Genomic DNA, 26247 nt, shown 5'->3' on the forward strand with positions numbered 1-26247 from the left:
CAGCCCTTCAACCACCACGCCACCTTCTGGCCCCTATTTATTTCATTTTTATTTATTGTTATTATTTTTTATTTTGCCACAGGACATGTGTGTTCAACAGAGAGAGTGAGACAGAGAAAGTGAGAAAGCAAGCCACCAGGTCTAGGACTCAAACTACAGTTGGCCATGTGGGAGTCCAGCACCTTAACCACGATGCTCATGCCACCTGCTGGCCCCAGTTGATTGTTTTTATGAGATGTATACTCACATTCATTAAGTGGTTTCTTCTCCATCTTTTTTTTTTTTTTTTTTCAAATTAGCAGAGGACATATATGCTTGCCAGAAAGAGAGAGAGACAGAGGGAGGAGAGGGAGAAAGCACCTCCCCATTGGGTTGTGGTCACACAGCAATTCTTTCTCCTCCATTTCTTTATCCTGCTTGGATTTTGGCCACACAGCATGTTTCTCAAATCAGTGGGTCTGGGACTTGAACTATGAGGCCAACCATATGAGATCTAGGTTCCTTAACCACTAGGCCATGGGGTCAGCCCTCTCCTCAGTCTTTTCCACTGAGAATATCTCATGATTTAAATAAGCAGGATTTCACTTTAAAAAAAGGACTCCGGAAATGAATTGGTATCACTCTGATTATATCTGCTACATGGCCAAATCCTGAAGTGATTCAAATTGATTATTGTTTTAGAAATAAGCAGGAATCAGATGGCTTCAAAGTCTCTCACACCGTATTTTCTATTACAATAGTATTTAAGTGGTATTACTTTATATGCAAAACATTATAAATTGGTTCAAATTTAATTCGCATACATTTGACGTTTAAATGATCATTTTTAAAAGACTTAAATTTAAGAATACCACATTAATTTTCATTTAAATTTGCTGTGATATATATACTGCTGTTAACGAACACATATTTATTAGCAAGAAGTCAGTTTCTCTTTGAGCTCAGAATTCTGTAAGGCTGGGAAGAGGGTTATTAGATACTTGTTAATTTTTTTCAACATGTTAAGACCATTTTAAGAGTCAAATATTCATTTTGCCTCTTACAACCCAGAGAATAATGAAAATTCTCTATTTTATATGGCACTCGTCACTAAACATTTTTTTGAAGCACTTTATAGGCTACAAAAATAGTACTCCCTAACATTTAAGTAAAGGTAGCAGAAAACAAAAGACCTTTCAAACAGGAATTATGTTCCCTGCCACCCCCTCCACCTCAAAGAATAATAAAGCATGTGGCACAAATGGAGTTCTTCAGAAAAGCTGTCTGCATAATTTTCTTTCAAGGTAATGTATTTGACAGCATGAAGTCTGTGATGATCTTAATTGGTTTACTCTATGGTGGAGTCTTAGAAACTCTCTGATTTACTTCTGAGCAATTATATCATTTCAGTAGTGCATGTGAATAGCCTTCTTGTTAAAAGGCTTTCAGAGAAAGGGAACGCGAGCGAGCACCAGTCAAATATGGCTTCTGTATGCAATCCAGAGTTCATTTCATCCATAAATTCCTAACTTCAAGTTGCCTTATTTTTTATAGTTCAGAACTTTTTAGGTGTTTACAACAGAATTTTAAAAATAATTATTGGACTTTAGAATGCCATTGTTTGAAAAGATCCTTTTAATGCTGACTTTATTTGAATATGTAAAGTCTTCTTTCTAATCTCATCTGATAGTAATCAGGCTGTGACTTTTCTGCTGCCATTTCTGCATTAGAAATCCTCATTTAAGGTTCTTTAGGTTCACAATCTTATGACGTTTTCTTGTGTAACATGAAGTTTCTTATACAGAATTCAAAATTTTAATCCATCATACATTTTATGGTAACTTTTGGAAAAGAATTTTTGTAATGATCCACATTTGGTTACAAAAATGTATTAGAAGTAAATTACATACAATTTAGGTATCCTGATTAAATTTAATTTGATTCAATGTGTGTCACGCGTAACACATGCCAGTCTGGTTTGATAGTAGGAACGGGCTCCTTGCCCTCTGAGAGCTCCCTCTAGGGAACAGTGACATCAGAACCGGGACAGGGGTCAAGGCAAAGAGCCATGGATAATGCAATAACATGAGTGTCACACAGGGGAATTTAAAAAGAGAGCAATTGATTTTGTCTGGTGTGAGGGAGGTTGTAACTGAAGATAGTGGCAAAAGCATTCAGTTTCTAAATAAGCAGTATATTCATTCTGACTTCTGACTCGGTCAAGAGAAAAGTCTGTATAGTGTTGCATACTAATAGTTTTTGGTCTGTAAAAATGTTAAGTGAGACAAGAGATGAGCTATTATGAAAAGTTAAAGTTCCATTTTGTATTTCTCATTAAAATTAGTAACTATATTACTGTGGATCAAATACAATTAAAGAAGTATACTCTGTAGAGAAAAGGTTTCAAGCTAAATTAATTTATGTACTAATTGTTAATACAGAATAAATGTTATACTGGCTAACGTTTATTTTAATTATCCAAATCTTCTAAAAGAAATGTGGGTAAATTATGTTCATTTCCCAAAACAATAAAAATTACACTTATAAGGGGCCAACAGGGGATGTTGTGGTTAAGGCACTGGACTCTCATGTGGTTGATCATGGGTCAGGTTGAGGACCCGGCGGCTTGAAACTCAGGCTGGGCACGTATGTGTGCACGTCCAATTGCAGGAGAAGGGACTGCAGTGTGGCCATCCATCCTGGGGGGGTCATGTCTCTCTTTCTGTCTCTCTAGCAAGCACATGTGCCCCATAGCAAAAATCTCTAAAAAAAAAAAAAATTACTCTGATAAAACTACTAAATTATTAATAGCACTACTTGAAGTTCTACATCACTGATTGGGTATTGGACAAACTTGAGGATAACATGCCTTTGAGAGTTCCCCTTCAGCCAGTATAAACATCTGGAATTTGAATACAATTTCATTGAATTAGTTCAACCTAAAAGACAGTTCTAAATTTTATCTGTGAATTTGACAAAACACAGTTTTCATCACCCCTCCTTTACTCATTGTGTTTTTTCCCATTATATTAGCCTATGCATTGTTAATCTTTTTTTTGGAGAGGTTTTTGCTATAGGGCGGAGACATAAAGACAGAAAGTGAGAAATCACCCCCCAGGGGGGATGGTCCCGCCGCAATCCCTTCTCCTCCATTCTCCTCTCATGATCTTGGGCACACACGCACACGCGCCTGGCGTGAGCTCTAAGCCACCGGGTCTGGGACGCGAACCGCGGTCGACTATGTGGGAGTCCAGTGACATAGCCATTACGGCAACTGCTGGTTCCCTGTTAATCATTTTAATGGTGATCCAAATAACTAAACAATCTAGATGTGAAAATTTTGGAGAGTATGGGTTTTTTTTTCTTTTTCTTTCTTTCTTTCTTTCTTTTTTTTTTTTTTTTTTTTTTTTTTGCTATGGGGTGCATGTGCTCACCAGAAAGAGATAGACAGAGAGACAGAAAGCAAGAAATCATCCCTAGAAGGATGGCCACTCCGAAATCCCTTTTCTATTCTCTCAGAATCTTGGGCATGCACCTGGCATGAGTTTAAGCCTTCGGGTCTAAGACTTGAACCACGGTCAACTACATGGGAGTCCAGCAATGTAACCATTATGCCATCTGCTGATCCTTTGATGTGAAAATTCTTAAATTATTCAAATTTACCTGCTAAAGCTCAGTTTCTTTCTTTCTTTCTTTTTTCTTTTTTGAGAGAGATTTTTGCCATAGGGCAAGTGCACTTGACAGAGAGACAGAAAATGAGAAATCACCCCCCAGGGGGGATGGCCATGCTGCAATCCCTTCTCTATTCTCCTCTCAAGATTTTGGGGACCTATGCACACATGGCCGGCGCGAGTTTAAGCCAATGGGTCAGGGACTCAGACCCAAACCACAGTCGACTAGACTACGTGGGAGTCCAGCAACATAACCATTACAACATCTATTGGTCCCAAAGCTCAGTTTCCAGAGCTCTGTTTACTAAGGCATTGATTTCATCCTGTTAATGTTAACAATCCAGGATTTGTTGTTGCTGTTGTTTTTGAGAGTTTTTTGCTTTAAGGTGTGTTTGCTTGCCAGAGAGAGACAAAGAGACGGAAAGTGAGAAATCACCCAAGGGTGGGGGGATGGCCATGCCGCAATCCCTTCTCCATTGTCCTCGCAGGATTTGGTGCACACACGCACACACACATGCCCAGTGTGACTTTCAAGCCACTGGATCCAGGACTGGAACTACAGTCAACCACATGGGAGTCCAGCGCCTTAACCACTATTCCACAATCTTAGTCCTACGATCTTGTGTGTGTGTGTTTAAGGTTTTTGCCTTAGGGCATGTGCTCTCCCTGGAGAGAGACAGAGGGAGACAGTGAGAGGAAAAGTGAGAAATCACCCCCCAGGTGGATGACCATGCTGCAAATCCCTTCTTCTCCATTCTCCTTCTGGGATTTTTGGGCGTGTGTGTACATGCACCCAGAGTGACTTTCAAGCTATCAGGTTCAGGACTTGGAACACTATCTGCCATGTGGGAGTCCAGCACCTTAACCACCATGCCACCTGCTGGCCCCATTTGTTTGTTTTCAAGCACATCCCAGTGACGATAATTGGACTTTACAAAGACTACTTTTCAAATCTTGGGACCAATTTAAAAGTTGATAGTCCCTTAAAAGTCCTAAAACTAAATGTAATTCCAATGTAAAGTGTTGTATTAATATATAAACATGACATATAGGACATTTAAAATTTCAAATTTTGTAGAATCTTTTAAAGTTAATTAAATCACATCCTTTTAATAATAATAATAAATATATACTACCTTTTGAAAACTTGTCCTCAAAGGCAGTTCTTCTAATTCCTTCTTTCCTTTCTGGAGAGATTTTGCTATGGGCACGTGTGCCCGCCAGAAAGAGAGAGACAGAGACGGAAAGTAAGAAATCACTCCCCAGGGGGGATGGCCACGCTGCAATCCCTTCTCCTTTCTCCTCTCGGGATCTTAGGAATACATGCACACATGCCTGGTGTGAGGTTAAGCCACCGTGTCCAAGATTCAAACAGTGGTCGACTATATGGGAGTCCAGTGACATAGCCATTACTCCAACAGCTGGTCCCTGGTCCTTTTTAAACCTACCTTTCATGCTGGAGCCTGGAGGGCCCACCCCCTTGTATCTATACTCTCTCTTCTGAAACTTAAGCTTACTGGGGGTTGAATTTCTGAGTTAGGTAAGACCGAGTGTATGTGTGTTTGTACATTCACAGAAAATCCTTAACAAAACTAGATACAGGCACCTCAGACCATGAAGGCGAACCTAGGTGAGGAGAGAATAATCCATTAGCTCTTAGCTTAGAAAACTCTCAGTCTTAAAACTGTAAATTCTGCAGCCAGCAGATGGCGAGGTGCTTAAGGACTGAAGTCTCACATGGCCAACCATGGTTAAGTCCCCACTTGGTTTGAAAATCACACTGGGTGTGTATACATGTGTTCCCAAAATCCCAGGAAGAGAGTGGAGGAAAAGGAATTTGTGGTGTGGCCGTCTCTCTCCAGTAAGCGCTTGTACCCCATGGAAAAAAACTTTTAAAAAAATCTGAAAATTCCAACCTATCACAACAGCAATGGTAGCAGTGCCTAGCGGTTTGTACATTTAGCATACTTTCCCCACCACTAACTATGAGCCTAAGCTCAAATAGAACTTTCCACCTTAATTTTTTTGGAAGATTTTGCTCAGAGACAGATTGAGCAGATTGAGAGAGGCAGAGAGAAAATGAGAAAACACTCCCAAGGAGGGATGGCCGTGCCGCAGTCTCTTCTCCATCATTCTCCTTTTGGGATTTAGAGCATGCGTGCACATGCTCCTGGCATGTATTCCAAGTTGTCAGGTCTGGGATTTAGACCACGAAGTCAACCATGTGCGATCCAGCACCTTAACCTCCACGCCACCTGCTGGCCCAACCCTTTATGATACTGCAATAATAGTTTCCACAATTATACTTGTAGCTGTAAAGCCTGAGGCCTCCACTTCCACACTCCTGGGAGCTGGGGAGTCTGTCCCTTCATGTCACAGGAAGGTCTAGTCACTACGGCCACAGGGGGGTCTAGACTACATCTGTGATCAGTCACCATCACAACGAACACAGCTGCAGGCACATGTGTGCTAATCAAATATCCTCATATAAACGGCAGGGCAGAGGGTCCACGTATGATAGCCATTACCCTTTAGGCAGATCATCAGGTCATCCAGATCCGGAGTATTTCCGTCCTCCTGGCAGGGACAACTCAGACCTGCCCTTTTCTCTGTAAGGCTGAGATGACAGAATGCCAAAACAGTTACTCACTACTCAACTGAAGTGCAAAGTTAAACTTACTTCCTGATTTTTTTATCCAAAGGTGCCAGGAATAGCCTTCTCAGTAATTCTCCTGATTTCAGAGTGAATTTGCTTAGAATTCTCTTTAATTGTCTGGGTTTCCTCTATACCCTCAGTATCTGGCTGGTGAGTTTTTCTTCAAGGATTAACAGGAAATAATAACAATTATTAGGCTTCGTTGTACTCCAAGGCCTTTCTATCTTTCTATATTTACTTGGGTGGTATTCATCTTTTTTTTCATTAAGGTATAATTCTCATATAGCAAAATCAACCTTTTTTATGCATAGCTTTACAAAGTTTGACAAACATAATTGTGTCACCAAGGTGGAATTCATCTTTAGTTCTGTTATGATTTCTACACTGTATTTTTAAAAATTATTTTATTTACCTTTATTTATTTTAATTTGACCACAGGAGGACAAAGTGAGAGAGAAAGCAAGCCACCAGGTCCAGGACTTGAACCATGGTTGGCCATGTGGGAGTCCAGCACCCTTAACCACCATGCCACCTGTCGGGCCGTGTACACTGTATTTTAATACAATTTCCTAACTCTATCAGTGAAAATTGTTACTTGCTACAGACATTTTGAAAAGGACTTCCTATAGCCAATGTTTAAACCTGGGTAAGGAAAGACAGGGCTTATGCAAAGCTGTGCAAACTGCACCGCCCAACTCCAGAAGCAGTCATTCGATGCATGGCGTCCCCAGCACAGTACTGTGCATAATCTGCATGGCCATTGTGGTGACCCTGGGCATAGCTACCAGAGTTTGAGAGATCTGAAAAACTGTGGTGATGTTAACAGTGAATAAATGCTCTTTAGAGTAAAAAAGGAGTCTTCCCTTAAATATACTTTTCTCCCCACACTTTAATTATGACAGGGGCTGGCAAGTGGCATGGTGGTTAAGGGCGCTGGACTCCCACATGGCTGACTGCGGTTCGAGTCTCAGACGTGGCAGGCTTGCTTTCGCACTTTCCCTCACTCTGTCCCTCAGTCAAATTAAAATAAATGAAGTTAAATAAAATAATTCTTTTTTAAAAATTATGACAGAAAGAGGACAGGAACCACTGAGCTCCCAGCACCAGAGTGCACTTCTATGAAAACAGAAGAATGTTGGGAACCAGCAGTTAGCGTAATGGCTATGTCGCTGGACTCCCACGTAGTAGACTGCGGTTTGCTTCCCGGACCCGGTGGCTTAAAACTCACGCTGGGCGCATGTGCGTGCGTGCCCAAGATCCTGAGAGAATGGAGGAGAAGGGATTGCGGCGTGACCATCTCCCCTGGGGGGTGATTTCTCGCTTTCTGTCTCTCTGTCTCTCTCTGTCTGTCTGGCGAGCGCACGCACCCTATAGCGAAAATCTCTCCCCCCCCCAAAAAAATTAAACAAACAGAATAATGTTAAGAAACAGGAACTGGGGCCAGCCAGTGGCGTGGAGGTTAAAGTGGCTGGATCCCACATGGCCAACTGCAAGGTTTGAGTCCTGAACCCAGTGACTTGAAAAACACCAGGTGCATGTGCGTGCATGCTCAAAATCTCAAGAGGAGAATGGAGAAAGGATTAGTGCAGCGCGGCCATCCCTCCAGGGGGCGCTTTCTTACTTTCTCTCTCTCTCATCTCTCTTGGGTGAACACATGGGCCCTATAGCAAACTGGAAAAGAAAATGAAATAGCTGGCTCAGTAAGAACATTTTGGAAACGTATTCCCCTGTAATCTTTGCATTTTAAAACCTTTTTCTAGGCCAGCTGGTGGTGAAGACAGCCAGACCCCACATGGCTGTCTGTGATTTGAGTCCCAGACCCAGCAGCCTGAAAAACACGCCTGGTGCATGTGCATGCATGCCCAAAATCCCCAAAGGAGGGAGAAAAGGAGAAGAGAGAGCAATGTGACCATCCCCCATGGAGGGGTACTTGCTCACACTTTCCCCTTCCCCCTACATTTCTCTCTAGCAAACCCATGTGCCCTATGGCAAAAACAGAAAAGAAAACCCCCCACAAGAACAGAAAACCTCTTCCCTTGCCTTCGAAAATGTATTTTCTCCTTCAAAAAGAAGAATCACCATAGCTTCTTTAGATTGTCCTCCCTATAAGGCAATTATTATGAGAGCCAGTTCCAAAAAAATATTTATTATCTACATATGGTTTGGAGTATTACATGGCTTCCACCACAGAAAAATGTAGCATTGCTCACATGATCTCATTCTTCAAAAATCTATTTGGTGGTGGCCAGCAGATGGCATAGCGTTAACATTGCTGGACCCCCACATGGCTAACCACAGTTCAAGTCCTGGACCAGGACTTGAACTTGCATCAGGTGTGTGTGTGTGTGTGTGTGTGTGTGTGTGTGTGTGCCCGAGATCCTGGAAAGAGTTCCAAAAAAATATTTATTATCTACATATGGTTTGGAGTATTACATGGCTTCCACCACAGAAAAATGTAGCATTGCTCACATGATCTCATTCTTCAAAAATCTATTTGGTGGTGGCCAGCAGATGGCATAGCGTTAACATTGCTGGACCCCCACATGGCTAACCACAGTTCAAGTCCTGGACCAGGACTTGAACTTGCATCAGGTGTGTGTGTGTGTGTGTGTGTGCCCAAGATCCTGGAAAGAGAATGGAGAAGGAACTGTGACATGGCCATCCTCCTCGGGGTGAGGGGGCTGATTTCTCACTTTCTCTCTCACTGTTTCTGTCTCTCCTGTGAGTGCATGTGCCCTAAGGCAAAAACCTCAACAACAACAAAAAAGTCTACTGGGTGCACACAAATATAACGTAGACTTCCTGAAACTTGGTAATACCACAGACCAGACAAGGGGTAAGAACTAGAGCTGGTGATAGCTTCCTTCTCAGGCCTCCTTGCTCTACCAGCCTCTCGTTCCCAGGAGAGCAGAAACCAGTGCAAGTTGTACAGAGAATCCCTCAGGAGCACTGCCAATCCTTCAGACTTCACAGTGTTCTAATTCACTTAAGATATTTTTATTTCCATTATTTTGATACACCAAGTTGTTTCAATGAAAGAAGTCTCAACATTGAATAAACACCGGAAGAGAATTTATCTGAGGGAAAGCAGTCTCGTTTTGCAAGTTGTCTAATGAGCTGTAAAATAAATTTAATAGACACAGTTGGTGATTAGGTGCAAAATCCTAGGATGATAATATAATAATTATATGGCAAGCAGAAATGATGTTAAAAAATAAAAAGGAAGACTGTATTATCTCAGTAGTGGATGGCGAGATGAGGTGAGGGTAAGATAATTCTATTAAAGAGAAAGGAGATATCAGCATACTCGGAGAATAGAACTGGTTACAAGGAGGTGAGGGAGAAAAGGAATAATGATTGCCACCTTGGGAAGTCAGTTAAACCACAGCTGAAAAATAAGCAACTTCAGAAAAGAATATGCCGGCCTACCTCATAGGTGGTGGAAGTGAAGAAGAAACAAGAGGCCAGAAACAAGCAAAGCAGCATCTACTCAAATGTCCTTTATCTCCTGAGACCAGGGCAAACCTCAGAAAATGAGTTGATCCCTGACTGGAAGAACAAATATGACAGGACTAAAATTCCAAGGCTTTACTGTTCATGACTTAAAATTCTCAGAAATGTTCAATGTGACAATCACAATAAATGTGATATTTGAAAAAGTTATCTGTTGATATATTTACATGTAAATATTGATCAAAGAGGGATGTCAAGATAGTATAGTACTGGGACCAGCAGATGATCTAATGGTTATGTTGCTGGACTCCCACATAGTCGACCCAGGTTCAAGTCCCAGACCCGGCGGCTTAAAAACCATGCCAGGTGTGTGTATGTGTGTGCATGTGTGCCCAAAATCCTGAGAGGAGAATGTAGAAGGGATTGCAGCATGACCATCCCCACTGGGGGTTGATTTCTCACTTTCTGTCTCTGGTGAGTGCACATGCCTTATAAAAAAAAAAAAAAAAAAAAAGTACCTAACATGGAATTTTATTCTCACTAATCCTGACTCCATAAAGTACAGCTAGATCTCAAAGTAGCTAAGAACCAAGTAAATTTAAGTAGTGATGCTAATTGAACATACATACAATATATTAAGGTACACTGGTGCCACCTTTTGGCCAGATCGAAAATTTACACAAATTAAGATTTTATAAGCACATTTCAACTTCATGAAGACCCTCTTTAGAGAAACAATTTAGTTCAAACATTATATGAAGAGATTTCAGACTGTATTGATGATTAATATATCTCTTATTTTTAATAATCATTTATACTTCTCATCTTTTTTTAAATAATTTTTTTAAAATTTAACTTTAATTCACCATAAAGGGACAGAGCAAGTGAGAGTGGAAAAGTGAGAAAGCAAGCAGGACTCAAACCGTGGACAGCCTTGTGGGAGTCCAGCACCCTTTAACCACCATGCCACCTGCCGTCCCATACGTTTTATCTTTTAAAGGTCTAGGATAAAGAATAGAATTTAATTCTGAATGAATACATTTCATACTCCATCAGAAAAGCATTAAATCCAAAAAAGACTGGGATAGAAATCCTCAAATTAAATGTCCTTGTATCCTTTCATTCTTGACAACCATCATAAAACTTATTTGAAGCTTTTAGACCAAAGTTGGTCAACGTCAGCTACAGACATTTTGAGCTGGATAATTCTTTGCGGGGGGTGGGAGGGTGGGAGGGACCTGTGCTCTGCACTGTGAGGTGCTTAGCAGCATCTCCGACCTTACCCACTAGATTCCAGTAGCAACTTCCCCCGATTTCCACTTGGTTGCAACAACCAGATACCTTCACATTGCCAAATACCCCTACCGTAAGGAGGATCATTGTGTGGTGGTTGATTTTATGTTAACTAGGCTATAGGGTGCCCAGATATTTAGTCTGAGGGTGTTTTTGGGTGAGGTTAACACCTGAAACAACAGACTGAATAAAGCAGACTGCCATCTCTCAAGTGGGTGGGTGCCCCTTATCCAGTCAGTCGAAGGCCTAAAAAGAACAAAAAGGAGACTGTCTCCTTCCTGTTTGACAGATAGCAGTCTTTTCTTGCCTTTGGACTCAAATGGAAACATCGCTCTTTGGGAGTCTCAAGTTGGCTAGCTTCTGGACTGGGACTTATGCCTTTGGCTCTCCTACTTCTTAGGCCTTTGGACTCAGACTAGACGTGTATCATTGACACCCACTTGCTGACTACAGAGGTTCAAACTTCTCAGCCTCTGTAATGGCATGAGTTAAGTCTCATAATAAATCAATCTTTAGGTATACATTCTCTCTAGCTCTTTTTGTAGGTTCTTTTTCTCTAGAAAATCCTCATATATCCTGGTTGAGAACCACTGTTATAGATTGTTACTGGGTGCAGAAGCAGGTACAATAGAGTCTAAACAAGGAAAAAAAATAGAAGTAAAGCAAAAAAATTTCTAAGAAATGACTAAGTATTGGGGCCAGCAGATGGAATGGTGGTTAAAGCGATGGACACTCTCATATGGCTGACCATGATTCAAGCACTGAACCTGGTGGCTTGCTTTCTCACTTTCCCTCTCTTTCTCTCTCTCTCTCTCTCTGGTCAAATCAAAATAAATAAATGAGTAAATAAAATTAAAATAAATGATTCTTAGAAAAAAAAAAGAAATGACTAAGTATTGCCTCTCTTTCCAGAGATGAAAGATGGAAAGCACTTGATAAGGACGCCACCTTCTCTGTTAGCCCAGATTCTCAATTGTAAGAACTGGGCCCAATGATGCGTTTTTGCATCACACCTCCAAAATGTTACCAAGCACACAGACTACTTAAACTCAACACCAGGAAGACCTTTGCCAGACAATGCTGTCAAATAAAGACACTTTGCACAAGCTCAGCTAATAAAAGGTTCTGTTTGTGATGACATTATTTATTTTGATAAAAGACATGAAACCCACTGTTTCCATTCCAACTAGAGGATACAAAACTTTCTAGAAGAATGTTTCTGAAGTAAATTCATAGGACATTAAGTGGAAGAGTTTAACTATACACAGCAATATTTGCTACATTACTTCTATCTTGAAGACTTCACTGGAGTTTTTTTATTGAACGTGTTTTTGTAATACAAATTTCTCTTAAAGCATTTTAAGTTTAAAGTTGATCTATTCTCACTAAATGACTTTATTTGGCACAAAATAGAGAAGCTGATGACAATTAATGTCAACTGCATTGGAACAACATCTACTAAGTAATCGATATGGCACAGATACATACTGAAGCACAATGGGTTCTTTTGTCTTGAAGACAAAAATCAGACTGTAATTCCTAACGTTTAAGATGTCCAGCTTTGTGATGTATAAGCTCACCACTCTTCAAAAAGCCCAACCATATGAACACAGAAGTACAGCAAGGAATAATCATTTACAGATTTCACTCAAGAATTCAAAAATTAATAAATGCCACAAAACTACACTTAGTTTAAAACAGACAAAGACACATTATATTAAGAAAATTCTTCACATAGCTTATTTTTACCTAAATTACAACCAAAATTTGACACTTACCATGAAGGATCTGAGTTACAACATCAAGAATTTGCCTGTACAAATAAACTGTAATGAAATCATACATTTTCCAGACTGTAATCTTTTTCCATCATCACCATGTATTTCCTTTTTTTAAAAAAATTCTTCCAAGACTATTTCTTTCTTTTTTTTTTTTTTTTTTGAGAGGTTTTTGCTACAGGGCACGTGCACTCGCCAGACAGACAGAGACATAGAGACAGAAAATGAGAAATCACCCCCCAGGGGGGATGGTCACGCCGCAGTCCCTTCTCCTCCATCCTCCTCTCGGGATCTTGGGCACGCACGCACACGCGCCCGGCTTGAGTTTTAAGCCACTGAGTCCAGGACGCGAACCGTGGTCGACTACATGGGAGTCCAGCGACATAGCCATTACGCCAACTGCTGGTTCCCCCAAGACTATTTCAAAAGAACATGAACAAATTTGTTATTATCCTCACTCCATTTCCAGTCCCCACCTACTATTTAGATCACTTACATCAAAGAAATTAAAATTATATTTCTTCATTATTTTTAATCCTTTTTCAAAATGTGTAAACAATATGTTTGGGGGAACTTTCAATAAATCTGAAATTGGCAAGATTTTATGACCAATATAATGTCAAAGAACTAATGTCCTTTTTTTTTCTGAAGGCTGAAGACAAACAGTGATGATTACAGTAGAATAAGAAATCTAAGAGCACTGCTGTTTCTAGAGTACTTATAAAAAGTAAGAGTTTTGTCAGTTAATTATTGAATATTAAATAGTATATCAAACCCCCCTTTTTTTGGAGAGCTTTTTGCTATAGGGTGCATGCAGTCGCCAGAAAGACAGAGACAGAGACAGCAAGAAATCATCCCCCAGGGGGCATGGCCACACCACAATCCCTTCTCCTCCATTCTCCTCTTGGGATCTTGGGCACACATGCACATGTGCCCGGCATGAGTTTAAGCCACCGGGTCCAGGACTCAGACCACAGTTGACTATATAGGAGTCCAGTGACATAACTATTACGTCATCTGCTGGTTCTCGTATATCAACTTTTTACATTTAGAATTTACCTGCAAGAATTTACAGGTTGAAATGCTAAAGTTATTAGGTTTAGCTACCGATAAAAAGGTAGTTTTCCTTACATGGTTGGTTTTTTATCTATAACACAGACAGGATTTATAAATCCTCACAACAACCATGTGAGATAAGTATTATTTATACACATTTTACAGATGAGGAATCAGAGCAAGTAGTAATAATCTCAAGACTTAAAAATCAAGAAATTTTGTTTTTCTTCCTCTTTTTTTTTTTTTTCTGGAGAGGTTTTTGCTACAGGGTGCGTGCACTCACCAGAAAGAGAGAGACAGAGAGACAGAAAGTGAGAAATCACCCCCCAGGGGGGGATGGCCACGCTGCAATCCTTTATCCTCCATTCTCCTCTCGGGATCTTGGGCATGCACACACACGTGCCCGGCATGAGTTTAAGCCACTGGGTCCAGGAATCGAACTACAGTCGACCTCATGGGTGTTCAGTGACAGAGCCATTATGCTAACTGCTGGTCCTAAAATTTTGTTTTTCTTACTAGATACCAAGTTCCTACGGTAAGGACAAATATTGAAAGAGTCTATTTTTCTCTAGGAAACAGAGCTATATGTAGAATCTGGAAAGAAGGTAAAATTTTAAGCTGATTCAAGGAGAAAATGTTCGTTTAGTATTTTCCTGACATACTGATGAAAGTTTATATGACATTTCTAGTTTTTTTTTTTAAGAATTATTTATTTAACTTTATTTATTCATTCATTTATTTTCTATTTGACCAGAGAGAGAGAAAGAAGGTGAGAAAGCAAGGCACCAGGTCTAGGACTCAAACTGTGGTTGGCCATATGGTAGTGACCAGTGCCTTAACCACCAGGCCACTCAGTGGTCCCCAACATTTCTAGTTTTAAGCTTGGTAATCATTATATAAACTGTACTATATATTAGGATATTGGCTAAGAGTATCCATTTTACAGATGATGATATTGTCAAAGCTCTAGGGGGCCAGATATTGGCATAGTGGTGAAAAGCAACACTTTGCAAAGCAGACCCACACAGGTCAGTAGCTGGTTTGCATCTGGAGACCTCTTCAGGTACAGTGTACATGCTTATACATGCACAATGATCTGGGTTGGCTGAAATGGGGTGGACTGCTGCACTGGAACACTGTTAACAATGCTGTATCTCTTTCTTTCTCACTCATGGACTAAATATACTCTAAAAAATAAGAGAAGGTTTTAGCTGGAAGAACTGAATATGAAGTAGATTCTCTCACTAGGGAATCATTTCTTAAAAAAAAAAAAAAAGTGATAGGACCAACATCTGGTATAGTGGTTAAGGTGTTGGACTCCCTTGTAGTTGACCATGGTTTGAGTCCAGACCCAGAGGCTTAAAACTCAAGCTGAGTGCATGTGTGTGTAAAATCCTGACAGAAGAATGGAGAAGAAAGGATTGTGGCATGCCATCTCCTCTAAGGGGTGATTTCTTGCTTTCTGTCTCTCTGGTGAGCACATGCACTCCATAGCAAAAATCTCTAAAAAATAATTAATAGTATGAGAAATAAAAAAGAAAAAGGAAAAAACACTCAGGGCATGGAGTTAGGCATTTGAGTTACTTTAATAAATGACTGAAGAATGAATTAAAAAAAAAAACAAAAAAAAAAACAGGGGTTCGTTGGTCTCATAGCCTATTGTTTAACAAGAGCGATTCTACATGGCCAACTGCAGTTCGAATCCTGGACCTAGCAGCTTCAAAAACATACTGGGTATGTGTGTATGCATGATGAAAATTCTGATGGGGGAGCAGCAGGTAGCGTGGTGGTTAAGGCATTAGACTTTCACATGGCCGATGTAGTTTGAGTCCTGGACCTGGCAGCTTAAAAATCACACTAAATGTGTATGTGTGTGTACCCAAAATCCCAGGAGGAGAAAGGATTGCAGCGGTGGGGGGGAGTCTTTCTCTCTCTTCCTCTCTTGGTTGCACCAACAACCTCTGGTAATTAAACAAATAAAAAAGTAAAAATAAATCCCATACCACTATTCACTGGCTCTCTGGAATTCAGGTTTGGGGACTTTTTTCTGTAGACAAAGCTACCACTTTTCTACTTCCTAAAACAGAATTTTAAGGACTATGAAAAGATCATTTGCTTTGAATTCCTAATATTAAAAGGAACTATACAAGTAACTGCTGCATTATAGGGCTAACCCAAACAAAGTTTTCTTAGTGTTCAACAAACATAATTTTGCTTTAAATTATTGTCTAAGCAGCCTTACCATCTCTCCATACCCTGTCTTGAACTGCTGCATCACCCTACCTACCACCCAGTACGCCACCACTCCCAGCCCTCAGCTGCACAAGGACTTCCGGTGTCCAAGACTAAATAACGACTGGGCAAGTAGAAAAGAAGACAAAAGAGAAAGGCAGAAAAGAAATCTTAATGAGAACAATAACATTTTACTTGAAGAAGGCTGGGAAATGGATCCTGAATAGTCTAAAACACATGAAATCAATGTTAATTTTTGTGTTCTTCCTGTGAGATGAAATCTTTGAGGTCAGTATGAGTTTGAATAATTGCTTCACTGAATTGGTAGAAAGCACTTTTAGATGAAATTCTGACCCCCCCAAAGCTAGATATTTGTTTCTACCACTCTCAGCATAAGGAATCCTGTCAATAGCTAAGTACACCTTGCTTTCAATACACATCAATCTTGACCCCAGGGGTCTTTACTGTCTTGTGTAAGGCAAAAACTCAACTGCCTTAGACAATATCCAGTAGTTGTCTTCATTCAGTAATTTTTCAAAGAAATACTCACCACTTTGTAATTCACCTACACTGTTTACCCAGAGACTTTTGAGTCCTTGGAATGATCTGGATTACTCCCATCTCCCTCCTGATTGAACACTGATGCTGTGTGTCAGGAAATGTACTCAGAAGTGTTCAGTCAGGATGAAGCTTAGTGTTTGTATGAGATTAAATTCTAAGCCTCACAAACCAAATTTACTGCATGTATTCAAATGTCTGTGAGGCTTAGAATTTAACAAGAGGCAGCATGCAAAAAGATGAGGCTGCTTTGGAGTTTCTTTCTTTTGTTGTCCTTGACTATCTGTGCTTGAAATGTAAACATCTCAGAAACAATCTAGCTCTATACTTTGTGGTGAAGTTTGAGCAGATAGTTCCCAGGTACACAGATAGGGAGAATATACTATTTATACCATCAACTTTACTTTGTCTAGAGTTTAACTTGTTAAACATTTTGCTACTATAAAAGAGAGCTATGTTTGTTCACAGAGGGAATGCTACAGTCACAGTTTTCTTAGGTTTTTGCCACAGGGCGTGTACATTTGTTGGAGACAGAAGGAAGTGAGAAATCACCCCCTCTCCAGGGGGATGGCCACCCTGCAGTCCCTTCTTCTCTATTCTCCTCCTGAAACTTTGGGCATGTATATACACGTGCCTGGCATAATTTTCAATCTGAACTATGGTGAGCCATGTGGCAGTCCAGTGCCTTAGCCACTACACAATTCACTGGGTCCTATGGTCACAGGTCTTGTGTTTTTGTTTTGTTTTGTTTTGTTTTGTTTTGTTTTTTAGAGAATTTGTTATATGGCACTTGCTGGAGAGACACAGAGAGACAGAAAGCAAGAATCACTCACTCCTCAGGACCATGGCTGCACTGCAGTCCCTTGGGATCTTGGCATATCTGGTAAGTTTCAAACCACCAGGTCTGGGACTCAAACTGTAGTTGAGTACATGGGAGTGCAATGATGTAACCATTACACCATCTGCTGGTCCCTACAGTCACAATTTTTAAACACAGTTTTAGAACACTGTATCTGCTTTGCTGGCTTTATGCAATACATAAAAGTGAAAACTGTGCTATTAAAAAATTATTTTTTCAAGTGATTTTTAGAAAATAAGCATTAACCCTTGCTCCTAGAAAATCTTGACATGGAGGGCAGAAAGATGATTTGTATTTTTATCGTTTTCTTATTTAAACTCAGGTAAACCTCTGGTCTTACAAATTTCAAATTGCTTTTAAAATTTCTAAGAAAACACTCTAGATTTAAGGTAACAACCCTGGAGTATTAGTCAATACAGAGCAATCTGAATTTTTGTCTCTGTAGCTTATCTATGTGTACTGTGTTACTGTTTCTTTTTAAATATTTGCCTCCCAAGTTTCTTTAATTCTTCTTTCCCTTTTAATGAAATATTTTCCATTAAAAATGAAGTACATTCAATGTTAAAAAATATTGGGTCATTGCAAAAGTCATGATGTATTTTTCTATGCAAAAATGCATCATGACTTATCCAATTACCTTATAAATAAATCCATGTAAGAAATTGCAAAACTAGTAAGTAAAAAGTAATTTAAAAATGATCATGATGAGCTGGCTCCATGGTCTAATGGTTAAGGGAGCTGGATCCCACATCACTGACTGCATAGCTTGAATTCTGGTCCCAGCAGCTTTAAAAACAAGCCAGGTATGCACATACCTCAAATCTCATCAGGATGGAGAAATGGAGAAGGGATTGGGGAATGACCACACCATATTCAGGGAGTGCTTTCTCCTTCTCCTTCTCTCTCTGGTGAGTACACCCGTCCTCTGGCAAATAATTAAAACAAACAAATAAACAAAATATTCATGATGATCCAGCATATGGTGTAGTGGTTACATCATTGGACTTCCATTCAGTTGACTGCAGTTTGAGTCCTGGACCCAGTGGCTTGAAACTCATGCACAGTATATATGTGTACATGCCAAAGATCCCAGGAGGGGAATGGAGGAGAAGGGACTGTGGCATGGTCATCCTCCCAGGGGGTGATTTCTCACTTTTCTTCTCACTGTCTCTGTCTCTTTCCCCAGTGAGTGCACGCATCCTAATACAAAAAACCTCTAAAAAATTACTCATGATTTGGATAGCTATGTCTTAAAACAAATTTTGTATACATTATAGCATATAGTTATATGTTAAAATAATTTAATCTCCTATATGACAGAAAATATTTAAAGTTAATCCTCATGGGGGCTTAATGGGAAATAGAAACCAAAAGTGGTAATTTAGACTACTTTTTAAAGAATTATCTACTTATTTAACTCCATTTGTTATTATTATTTTTTAATTGGGTGATTTCTCACTTTTCTTCTCACTGTCTCTGTCTCTTTCCCCAGTGAGTGCACGCATCCTAATACAAAAAACCTCTAAAAAATTACTCATGATTTGGATAGCTATGTCTTAAAACAAATTTTGTATACATTATAGCATATAGTTATATGTTAAAATAATTTAATCTCCTATATGACAGAAAATATTTAAAGTTAATCCTCATGGGGGCTTAATGGGAAATAGAAACCAAAAGTGGTAATTTAGACTACTTTTTAAAGAATTATCTACTTATTTAACTCCATTTGTTATTATTATTTTTTAATTTGACCAGAAAGAGACAGAGAGAGAGAAAGAGAAAGCGAGAAAGCAAGCCACCAGGTGTGGGACTTGAACCTCAGTAGGTCATGTGGGAATCCAGAGCCTTTAACCACCACCATGCCACCTGCCGGCCCTAATTTAGACTATTTTTTAAAACATATTTTATTTACTTCATATTCTATTTGATTTAACTGATTCTATGACCTGGGAAAAACAAGAAATTCTATACAAATCGATTTGCTCTAATGTTGCCATATTTTTTACACTGATTTCTGATTTCTAAATTATGGTTTAATTTATGAAAAGTTCACAGAATTAAGGGTTAATTTTAATAGCCACAGATTTATTCTTCTAAGAAGTAGACCTAATAGACCTAATATATACAGCCATAAAACTATGGGTAACTCAGAGAGAAAAAAGTCAATAGAACTTGAGGAGAAAAATAATTTAAAAATGCAATGTGAATTTTCTTTTTCAGAATTGGTATAAAAATTCTGAAGATGCTACTCGACTAGGATAGTGTCCACATTTTCTTGTGTGAGCTCTGACTCTAAGGCACAAGGCAAGTCTAAGTGTTCTTGCGACAGGCGAGAACTTTTCAAGGGGACATCAGACCAGTTGTCACAATATGGCTGAAATCTCTGGGCCAATGCATTACCAAACCTTTGACATCGGTTATACCTGTAAGATTTACCTTTATGTGTATACATATGTTCCAGTAATTGGCTCTTTCGAAGAAATTTATGACCACAAATGGTACAGCTTACTTTTCTTTTCCTTGAAAAAGAAAAATTACAGTTTAATTCTACGGGCTCTGTATCTTTGGAGATCAGAGACACCTGGCTAATCTGCAGAGGCTCCGTGGTACCCCTATTTGAGTGGTCTGGCTGCGGTTCATTCTCCTTGACGATGAAGGAGCTGAGCCTGTGGCATTCAAGAGCCTCGGTATTTTCATTAAGTGGATGCACTTCACCAAGGTCATTACTTTCCAGAATGGAAGCCGGGACACCAAAGGGGAGGGATCCAGACACATGGGTATGGAGATGCTGTCTTAGATTACTACGAGAATCAAAACGTTCTCCACAATAATGGCAGAGGTGTATTTTGATACTGTTTTCCGTAAAAGTAGGGCCTGTCACCTCGCATGAAGGAGAAGGGCGGCTCTGGGAGACCACAGATTCTGGGTCACATCTCTCTTGCTTGATGGACACTGGGGGCTTCTGGTGCTCTTCTAAGGCCTGGGTGGCAGGATGGGCCCTCTGCTGCTCTCCAGGGCCATCATCCAGTCCAATAGCCAGAGACAGCTGCAACTGGGGGTGGTCACCCTGGACGGCAGCTCTGTTTCCACTGTTATTTGAAGGAGCTTCTTTGACCTCCAGCCCTTGCTTGACAGCTGTCTTTTGGGCTGTTGAGATCTGAATGCCATATAGATTTGAGGACTGCACGGTCTCTGGTGAGAATGCTTGATTCATTTCAGTCGCAATATGAGAAAGGTAGTCGGCGTGAAGAAATCGAATCCCCTCCTCCAGACGACTATGATCCACAATCTGTTTTGGCCCTTTCCCTGTGTACATAATGTGCAACAAATAGCTGAATATGTCGGGCTGGATGTCAGTTGGTTGTATTTTTATGCATTCACTGTTAAAAACAAAAACAGACCCACATGACTACTTGGCCTTTTAGCTAATGGTACAGTCTTAGGCTAAAGCAATTTCTTCCTAGGAAATTCAAACTCAGCAATCTGCTTTGATGAAACATAGTGACAAAAGGTTAAACTATCATTTTATGCCAGTTTCATGGCTCACCAACAAGTCTTCATGTATTCAATCTATTGCCTAAAGTTAGGAAACACAGACAGATACTTTCATTAGTTGACATTATTTGAGTGACTCTTCATGATATATACTGTATTAGGTGCCATGGGGTAGAGAATGATGAATAAAATTCCTCCTGCTATGAGGAATTCCACAGTCTACTGAGAATATACTGGGTCATCAGGAAAGTTGTGACACATTTTTGTACAGAAAAATACATCATGACTTTCCTGGTGACTTAGTAACTAAAATAACTAAATAAAACTCAGATACCTTTACATCAATGTTCTCTGCAGCATTATTCATAGCAGGCAAAAGGTAGAAGCAACCTAAATGTCCATCAAACGGTGAACAGGTAAACAAAATGTGTGTGTGTGGCATATACATATAATGGAATAGTATTCAGCCATAAAAAGGAATGAAGTTCTGGGAGTCGGCAGGGGGCATGGTGATTAAGGGCTCTGGACTCCCACATGGCCAACCACGGTTTGAGTCCCACACCTGGCAGCTTGCTCTCACTTTCCCTCTCTTTCTCTCTCTCATGCTAGTCAAATTAAAATAAATTAAGAAATAAAAAAATGAAGTTCTGGTATAAGTTACAACATAGACGACCCTTGAAATTATTATTATTTTAAAGAATTATCTTATTTAACTTTATTTATTTATTTTAGTTTGATCAGAGAGGGACAGAGCGAGAGAGAGAGAAAGGAAAGGGAGAAAGCAAGCCACCAGGTCCGGGGCATGAACCACAGTCGGCCATGTGGGAGTCCAGCACCCTAACCGCTATGCCACCTGCCAGCCCCTACCCTTGAATTTATTATGCTAAGTAGGCCAGCAGGTGGCTTGGTGGTTAAGGCAGCTGGATTCCCACATGGCTGACTGTGGTTCGAGTCCTGGAACTGGCAGCTTGCTTTCTCACTTTCCTTCTCTCTGTCTCTGGTCAACTTGAAAAACACAAAATAAAATAATGACAATGAATAAAATGAAATAAAATATTTAAAAAATTAGGCTAGGTAAAATGAGCTAGACATAAAAGGACAAATATTATATGTTGCCATTTATATGAAATATCTAGACTAGGCTAATTCATAGAGACAGAAAATAGAGGTCATGTGGGGCTGAGTAGATTCTGTTTGGGGTGATACAAAAGTCTGCAAAGAGTGGTGACAGCTGTACAACACTGTGGATGTAATTACCACCGCTGAGTTATATATAATTAAAAATGGTTAAAATGGCAATTTTTACATTTATACATGTGTTACTACAACAAAAATAGTTAAAATTTTAAACAAGAGTTTAGTAAAATTGGTAAGATTTAACATTTAAATGATGTTGGCCCAGCCACAGTGGTACAGAGAGTGTGGTACCACTGCATGATGCTGGGAGTCAGCCTTATGTGAAGACCTGGGGTCCACATCTCAGGCTGACCTCAACATGCCAGAGACTCCCATGGCCCTAGCTGGCTGAAAGCTGGAGATGGACCGCAGTGTAGTGAGATCCTATGGGGGTATCCATGTCTGTCTGTCTGTTCCATGAAAGAAAACAATACAATTAAAAACAAAAACAAAACTGTGCCAATTTTTTTTTTTAGAGGTTTTTGCTATAGGGCACGTGCGCTCGCCAGACAGACAGAGAGACAGAGAGACAGAAATCACCCCCCCCGGGGGGATGGCTACGCTACAATCTCTTCTCCTCTGTTCTCCTCTCAGGATCTTGGGCACGCACACACACGCGCCTGGCATGAGTTTTAAGCCACCGGGTCCGGGATGCGAACCGCGGTCAACTACGTGGGAGTCCAGCGACATAGCCATTATGCTAACTGCTGGTCCTGTGCCAACTTTATTCTGGCTTCCACAATATAATATATATCTATCTTTACATATGAATCTAGAATTCAAGTAACAGATGGAAATAACTATGTAAGAAAGCAGTGAACCCTTCAAAAAATTATGGCACAGAAAACATGAGGGAAACGTAGGATATTGAGAAACAATGGAATTAGTCAACAGACTGGCCTTCCTTGGAGCAGCAGTTTGTTAGTGTACCAGAACACTCTGGGCATCAGTTTGCTGGCTATCCATTTCTTAAGTCTTAGAGCCCAGGATTCCCTCTTCTCTTGGATTCCACTCTTAGCTCTGATCCACCCACTTACATGGTCTGTGGTAGGATCTGTTGTTAGCTGGTAGGCTGTTTTGTGTGTATGTGTAAATGCATGCATGGTGCTTATCAGACAGGGTATCACTATGTTGCTGTCCTCCAGCCTCAGGCTCCTGAGTAGCTGGGATTATAGGGATGTACCACCCTTGAATTTTTAAGTATCAGCATAGAGCTTTTAACTGAGGATTTTCATTCTCTCAATACAGAGATACCATAAAGTCTGACACCTTGGTATTTGTATTTCTTGGGTTTAGTTTAGCATCGGGCCTGGCACACAACAGCTGTTTTGAGAGCCGAACCAACTCATAGCTCTCAGAAGAGACAATCTGAAGGAAGCCTTTGTATTAATAATATTGTGAAGGGAATCTACACTAACATTTTGGTCAGAGATACTTCATGGCCTACCAGAAAAGGCTCCCATTACCTGTCTCTGATTCCAACCTCCTCTCTTCTTAGTGCCATACATTCCCATCACACTGAACCACTTCACTGTCCACCTGTGCTAGCCTGGCTCATAACTGCATGTCTCTATGACATTTTTCCTTCTGTCTGCAGTGCACCTATCCTCTGCTACAACACCTGAAATATCCTTCAAGATCCAAGGCTTCTATAAAACCCGTTCTAACGTTCTCAGAATAGGGCTGCTAAACCCCTACTCCATCTTGTGTGTGCTTCTATGATAGACTTATCACATCATTAACGATAGATGCCAACGGTGCCAAGCTCTGCTCTAAGCACTTGAACATTATCCGTACACTTAGTCTTCTGAATACCTACAGGCTGAGTAGTTTTCTAGCATTTTGCTGACAAGGAAACTGAGGCGCAGAGAGTTCAATTACATTGCAATTACTTGCTATAAACACATTAGCTCTCTATCAAGCTATGAATTTCTTGAGAACAGGCAGTATAAACTTATCTGTTACTAGAGTCCAGCACAGTGCTTAACACATAAGTATTCAATAATATTTGAGTTAATGTACAATTAAGTAAAAATGTGTAATTGAGGCTGGACTCCTAAGTATTTCAAGGTCTTTTTAAAAAACATAGGATGATGGGGCTGACAGGTGGTGTGGTGGTTAAGGGTGCTGGACTCCCACATGGCAGACCGCAGTTCGAGTCCTGGACCTGGTGGCTTGCTTTCTCACTTTCTCTCTACCCACCCCAACCCCCGGTTAAATTAAAATAAAATTAATTAATTAAATTAAATTAAATAATTCTAAAAAAAAAAAAAAGAAAAGAAAAAGAAGCATAGGATGGGGGCTGGAAAATGATGTGGTTAAGGGCACTGGACCCCCACATGGCAGGCAGACCATGGTTCAAGTCCCAGACCTGGCAGCTTGCTTTCCCACTTTTCCCCCCTCCCCCACCCCCATCCCTATCTGGTCAAATTAAAACAAACAAATAAAGTTAAATAAAATAATTCTGAAAAAAACAAAAAGCTGTTTTGTCACTTTCAACCTAGGATGGACTAAAACTATGCTTTACCAAGAGCTCAAAATCTGAATACCACTTTCTGGTGTTCTCCCAATAAACATATTATGTTGGGGTATCCCAAATTCAAAAGAACAAAACAACTCTAAAAATATTTAAAACAAATGACTTTTGAACTATGATACGGAATATACCGTTTTAGAATTATTACTGTAGTGTTGTAACACAGAGATCACTAACTTAGTTGTTAAGTGCACAGACCTTGAGTTTCAGACAGCTCTGCATTTGAGTCTAGCTTATTAGTTGTATAATTCTGGATGGCAAATTATTGAACAATTCAATCTCAGTTCCCTTTTCTCTAAAATAGAGACAACAGAATTTACATTATAGGGTAAACAAATAAAACTTCAATAAATTTTAGCTATTACTGTTTTCTTTCTTCCACCATGGAGCCTGTACATTGAGTTTAATTACCGATGTACAAAGAATTTATTTTAAATGTAATTCTGTTAGGGTGACTAGATAACAAAGAATTCTCAAAATGATATTATATAGTTACATACACAGAATTAAGAATGAAAAATTCTTCTGATTTATAAAGAATTTATATCCTTACCTTGATTGGTGAATAAATATCATCTTGAAATAGTTAGAAAAAGCAGCAAGCACTGCTCTGTGAGCTTTGAAATAGACATCTCCGATAGCAACGGTACAGTCACACAGGAAACCAAATTCTCGCTGCATGTTCAGCTGCTGGAGAAGGACAAGGCTATGGCCAGCGGTGTCCATGGTGGCTCTGAGAAAGGACAACATAAATGTGAGTGTGTATGCACAAATACACATACATACATGTAGTTACAAAACTGACCATAGCTCACGCAAACCTAAAGTAAAAAAAGGACCTAAATTTAAATGAAATTATTCAGTAGTTTTCAATACTGTTCATTTTACCCCAAACTTACCTGACATTAAATCCCCTTATTAGACAATTGATATAAATTCTGCTTCTCAGTAAAATATGGCCTTTTTACATCTGGTAAGCAGGTAGCTTGGTATGAATGACACATAAGCTAAAAGAAGGCCTGTACTCTCTCTTTTTCTTTTCTTTCTTTCTCTCTTATTTTTATTTATTTATTTATTTATTTGGCTATTTATTTATTTATTTTTAGAGGTTTTTTTTGTTTTGTTTTGTTTTTTTGCTATTGGGTGTATGCATTTGCCAGGGAGACAGAAAGCAAGAAATCACCCCGCAGTAGGGATGGTCACACACAATCCCTTCTCCTCTTCTCAAGATCTTGGGCATGCAGCACATGTACCTAGCATGAGTTTTAAGCCACCGGGTCCCTCAAGATCTTGGGCACACAGCACATGTACCTAGCATAAGTTTTAAGCCACCGGGTCCAGTGACATTAACTATTGTGCCATCTGCTGGCCCCTCTTTTATTTTTAAGGTTTTTGTTACAGGGCTTGCAGGAGAGACAGAGAGACGGTGAGGGGGAAAATGAGAACTCACCCCCAAGGAGGGATGGCCATGCTGCAATCCTTTCTCCTCTATTCTTGTTTTC

At 39.9% G+C, this 26247-nt stretch overlaps 1 protein-coding gene across 3 annotated transcripts; it reads right to left on the reverse strand.

The window, feature by feature from the left end:
- Nucleotides 1-9375: 9375 nt before the first annotated feature.
- ZBTB25 (zinc finger and BTB domain containing 25) lies at nt 9376-26242 on the reverse strand. 3 transcript variants are annotated; one of them, XM_014584190.2, is made up of 4 exons: nt 26196-26242; nt 25299-25478; nt 19975-20918; nt 9376-9423 (listed from the first exon to the last, which is right to left on the reverse strand). In XM_014584190.2, exons 1-4 carry the CDS (start codon nt 26213-26215, stop codon nt 9416-9418), a joined length of 1152 nt encoding a protein of 383 aa, XP_014439676.1. In that variant the 5' UTR covers nt 26216-26242; the 3' UTR covers nt 9376-9415. The 3 variants fall into 3 exon arrangements, with proteins under 3 accessions (XP_014439676.1, XP_006142462.1, XP_027623976.1); XM_006142400.3 differs by lacking the exon at nt 9376-9423 and having other exon boundaries at nt 19384-20918; XM_027768175.1 differs by lacking the exons at nt 9376-9423; nt 26196-26242 and having other exon boundaries at nt 19384-20844; nt 25299-25370.
- Nucleotides 26243-26247: the final 5 nt, after the last annotated feature.

The sequence above is a fragment of the Tupaia chinensis genome, unplaced genomic scaffold, assembly GCF_000334495.1.
Source record: "Tupaia chinensis unplaced genomic scaffold, TupChi_1.0 Scaffold000075_1, whole genome shotgun sequence".
Classification (NCBI taxonomy): Eukaryota; Metazoa; Chordata; class Mammalia; order Scandentia; family Tupaiidae; genus Tupaia; species Tupaia belangeri.

Bases quoted from the DNA above. Each gene is read 5' to 3' on its own strand.
- ZBTB25 (XM_006142400.3), bottom strand. From the start codon at position 26,215: ATGGCCATCCCTCCTTGGGG. The intron at 25,479-26,195 runs GTGAGTTCTCAT...GTCCTTTCTCAG, and splicing joins ATGGCCATCCCTCCTTGGGG to AGCCACCATGGACACCGCTG. The intron at 20,919-25,298 runs GTAAGGATATAA...TGTTTTTAACAG, and splicing joins ATATTTATTCACCAATCAAG to TGAATGCATAAAAATACAAC.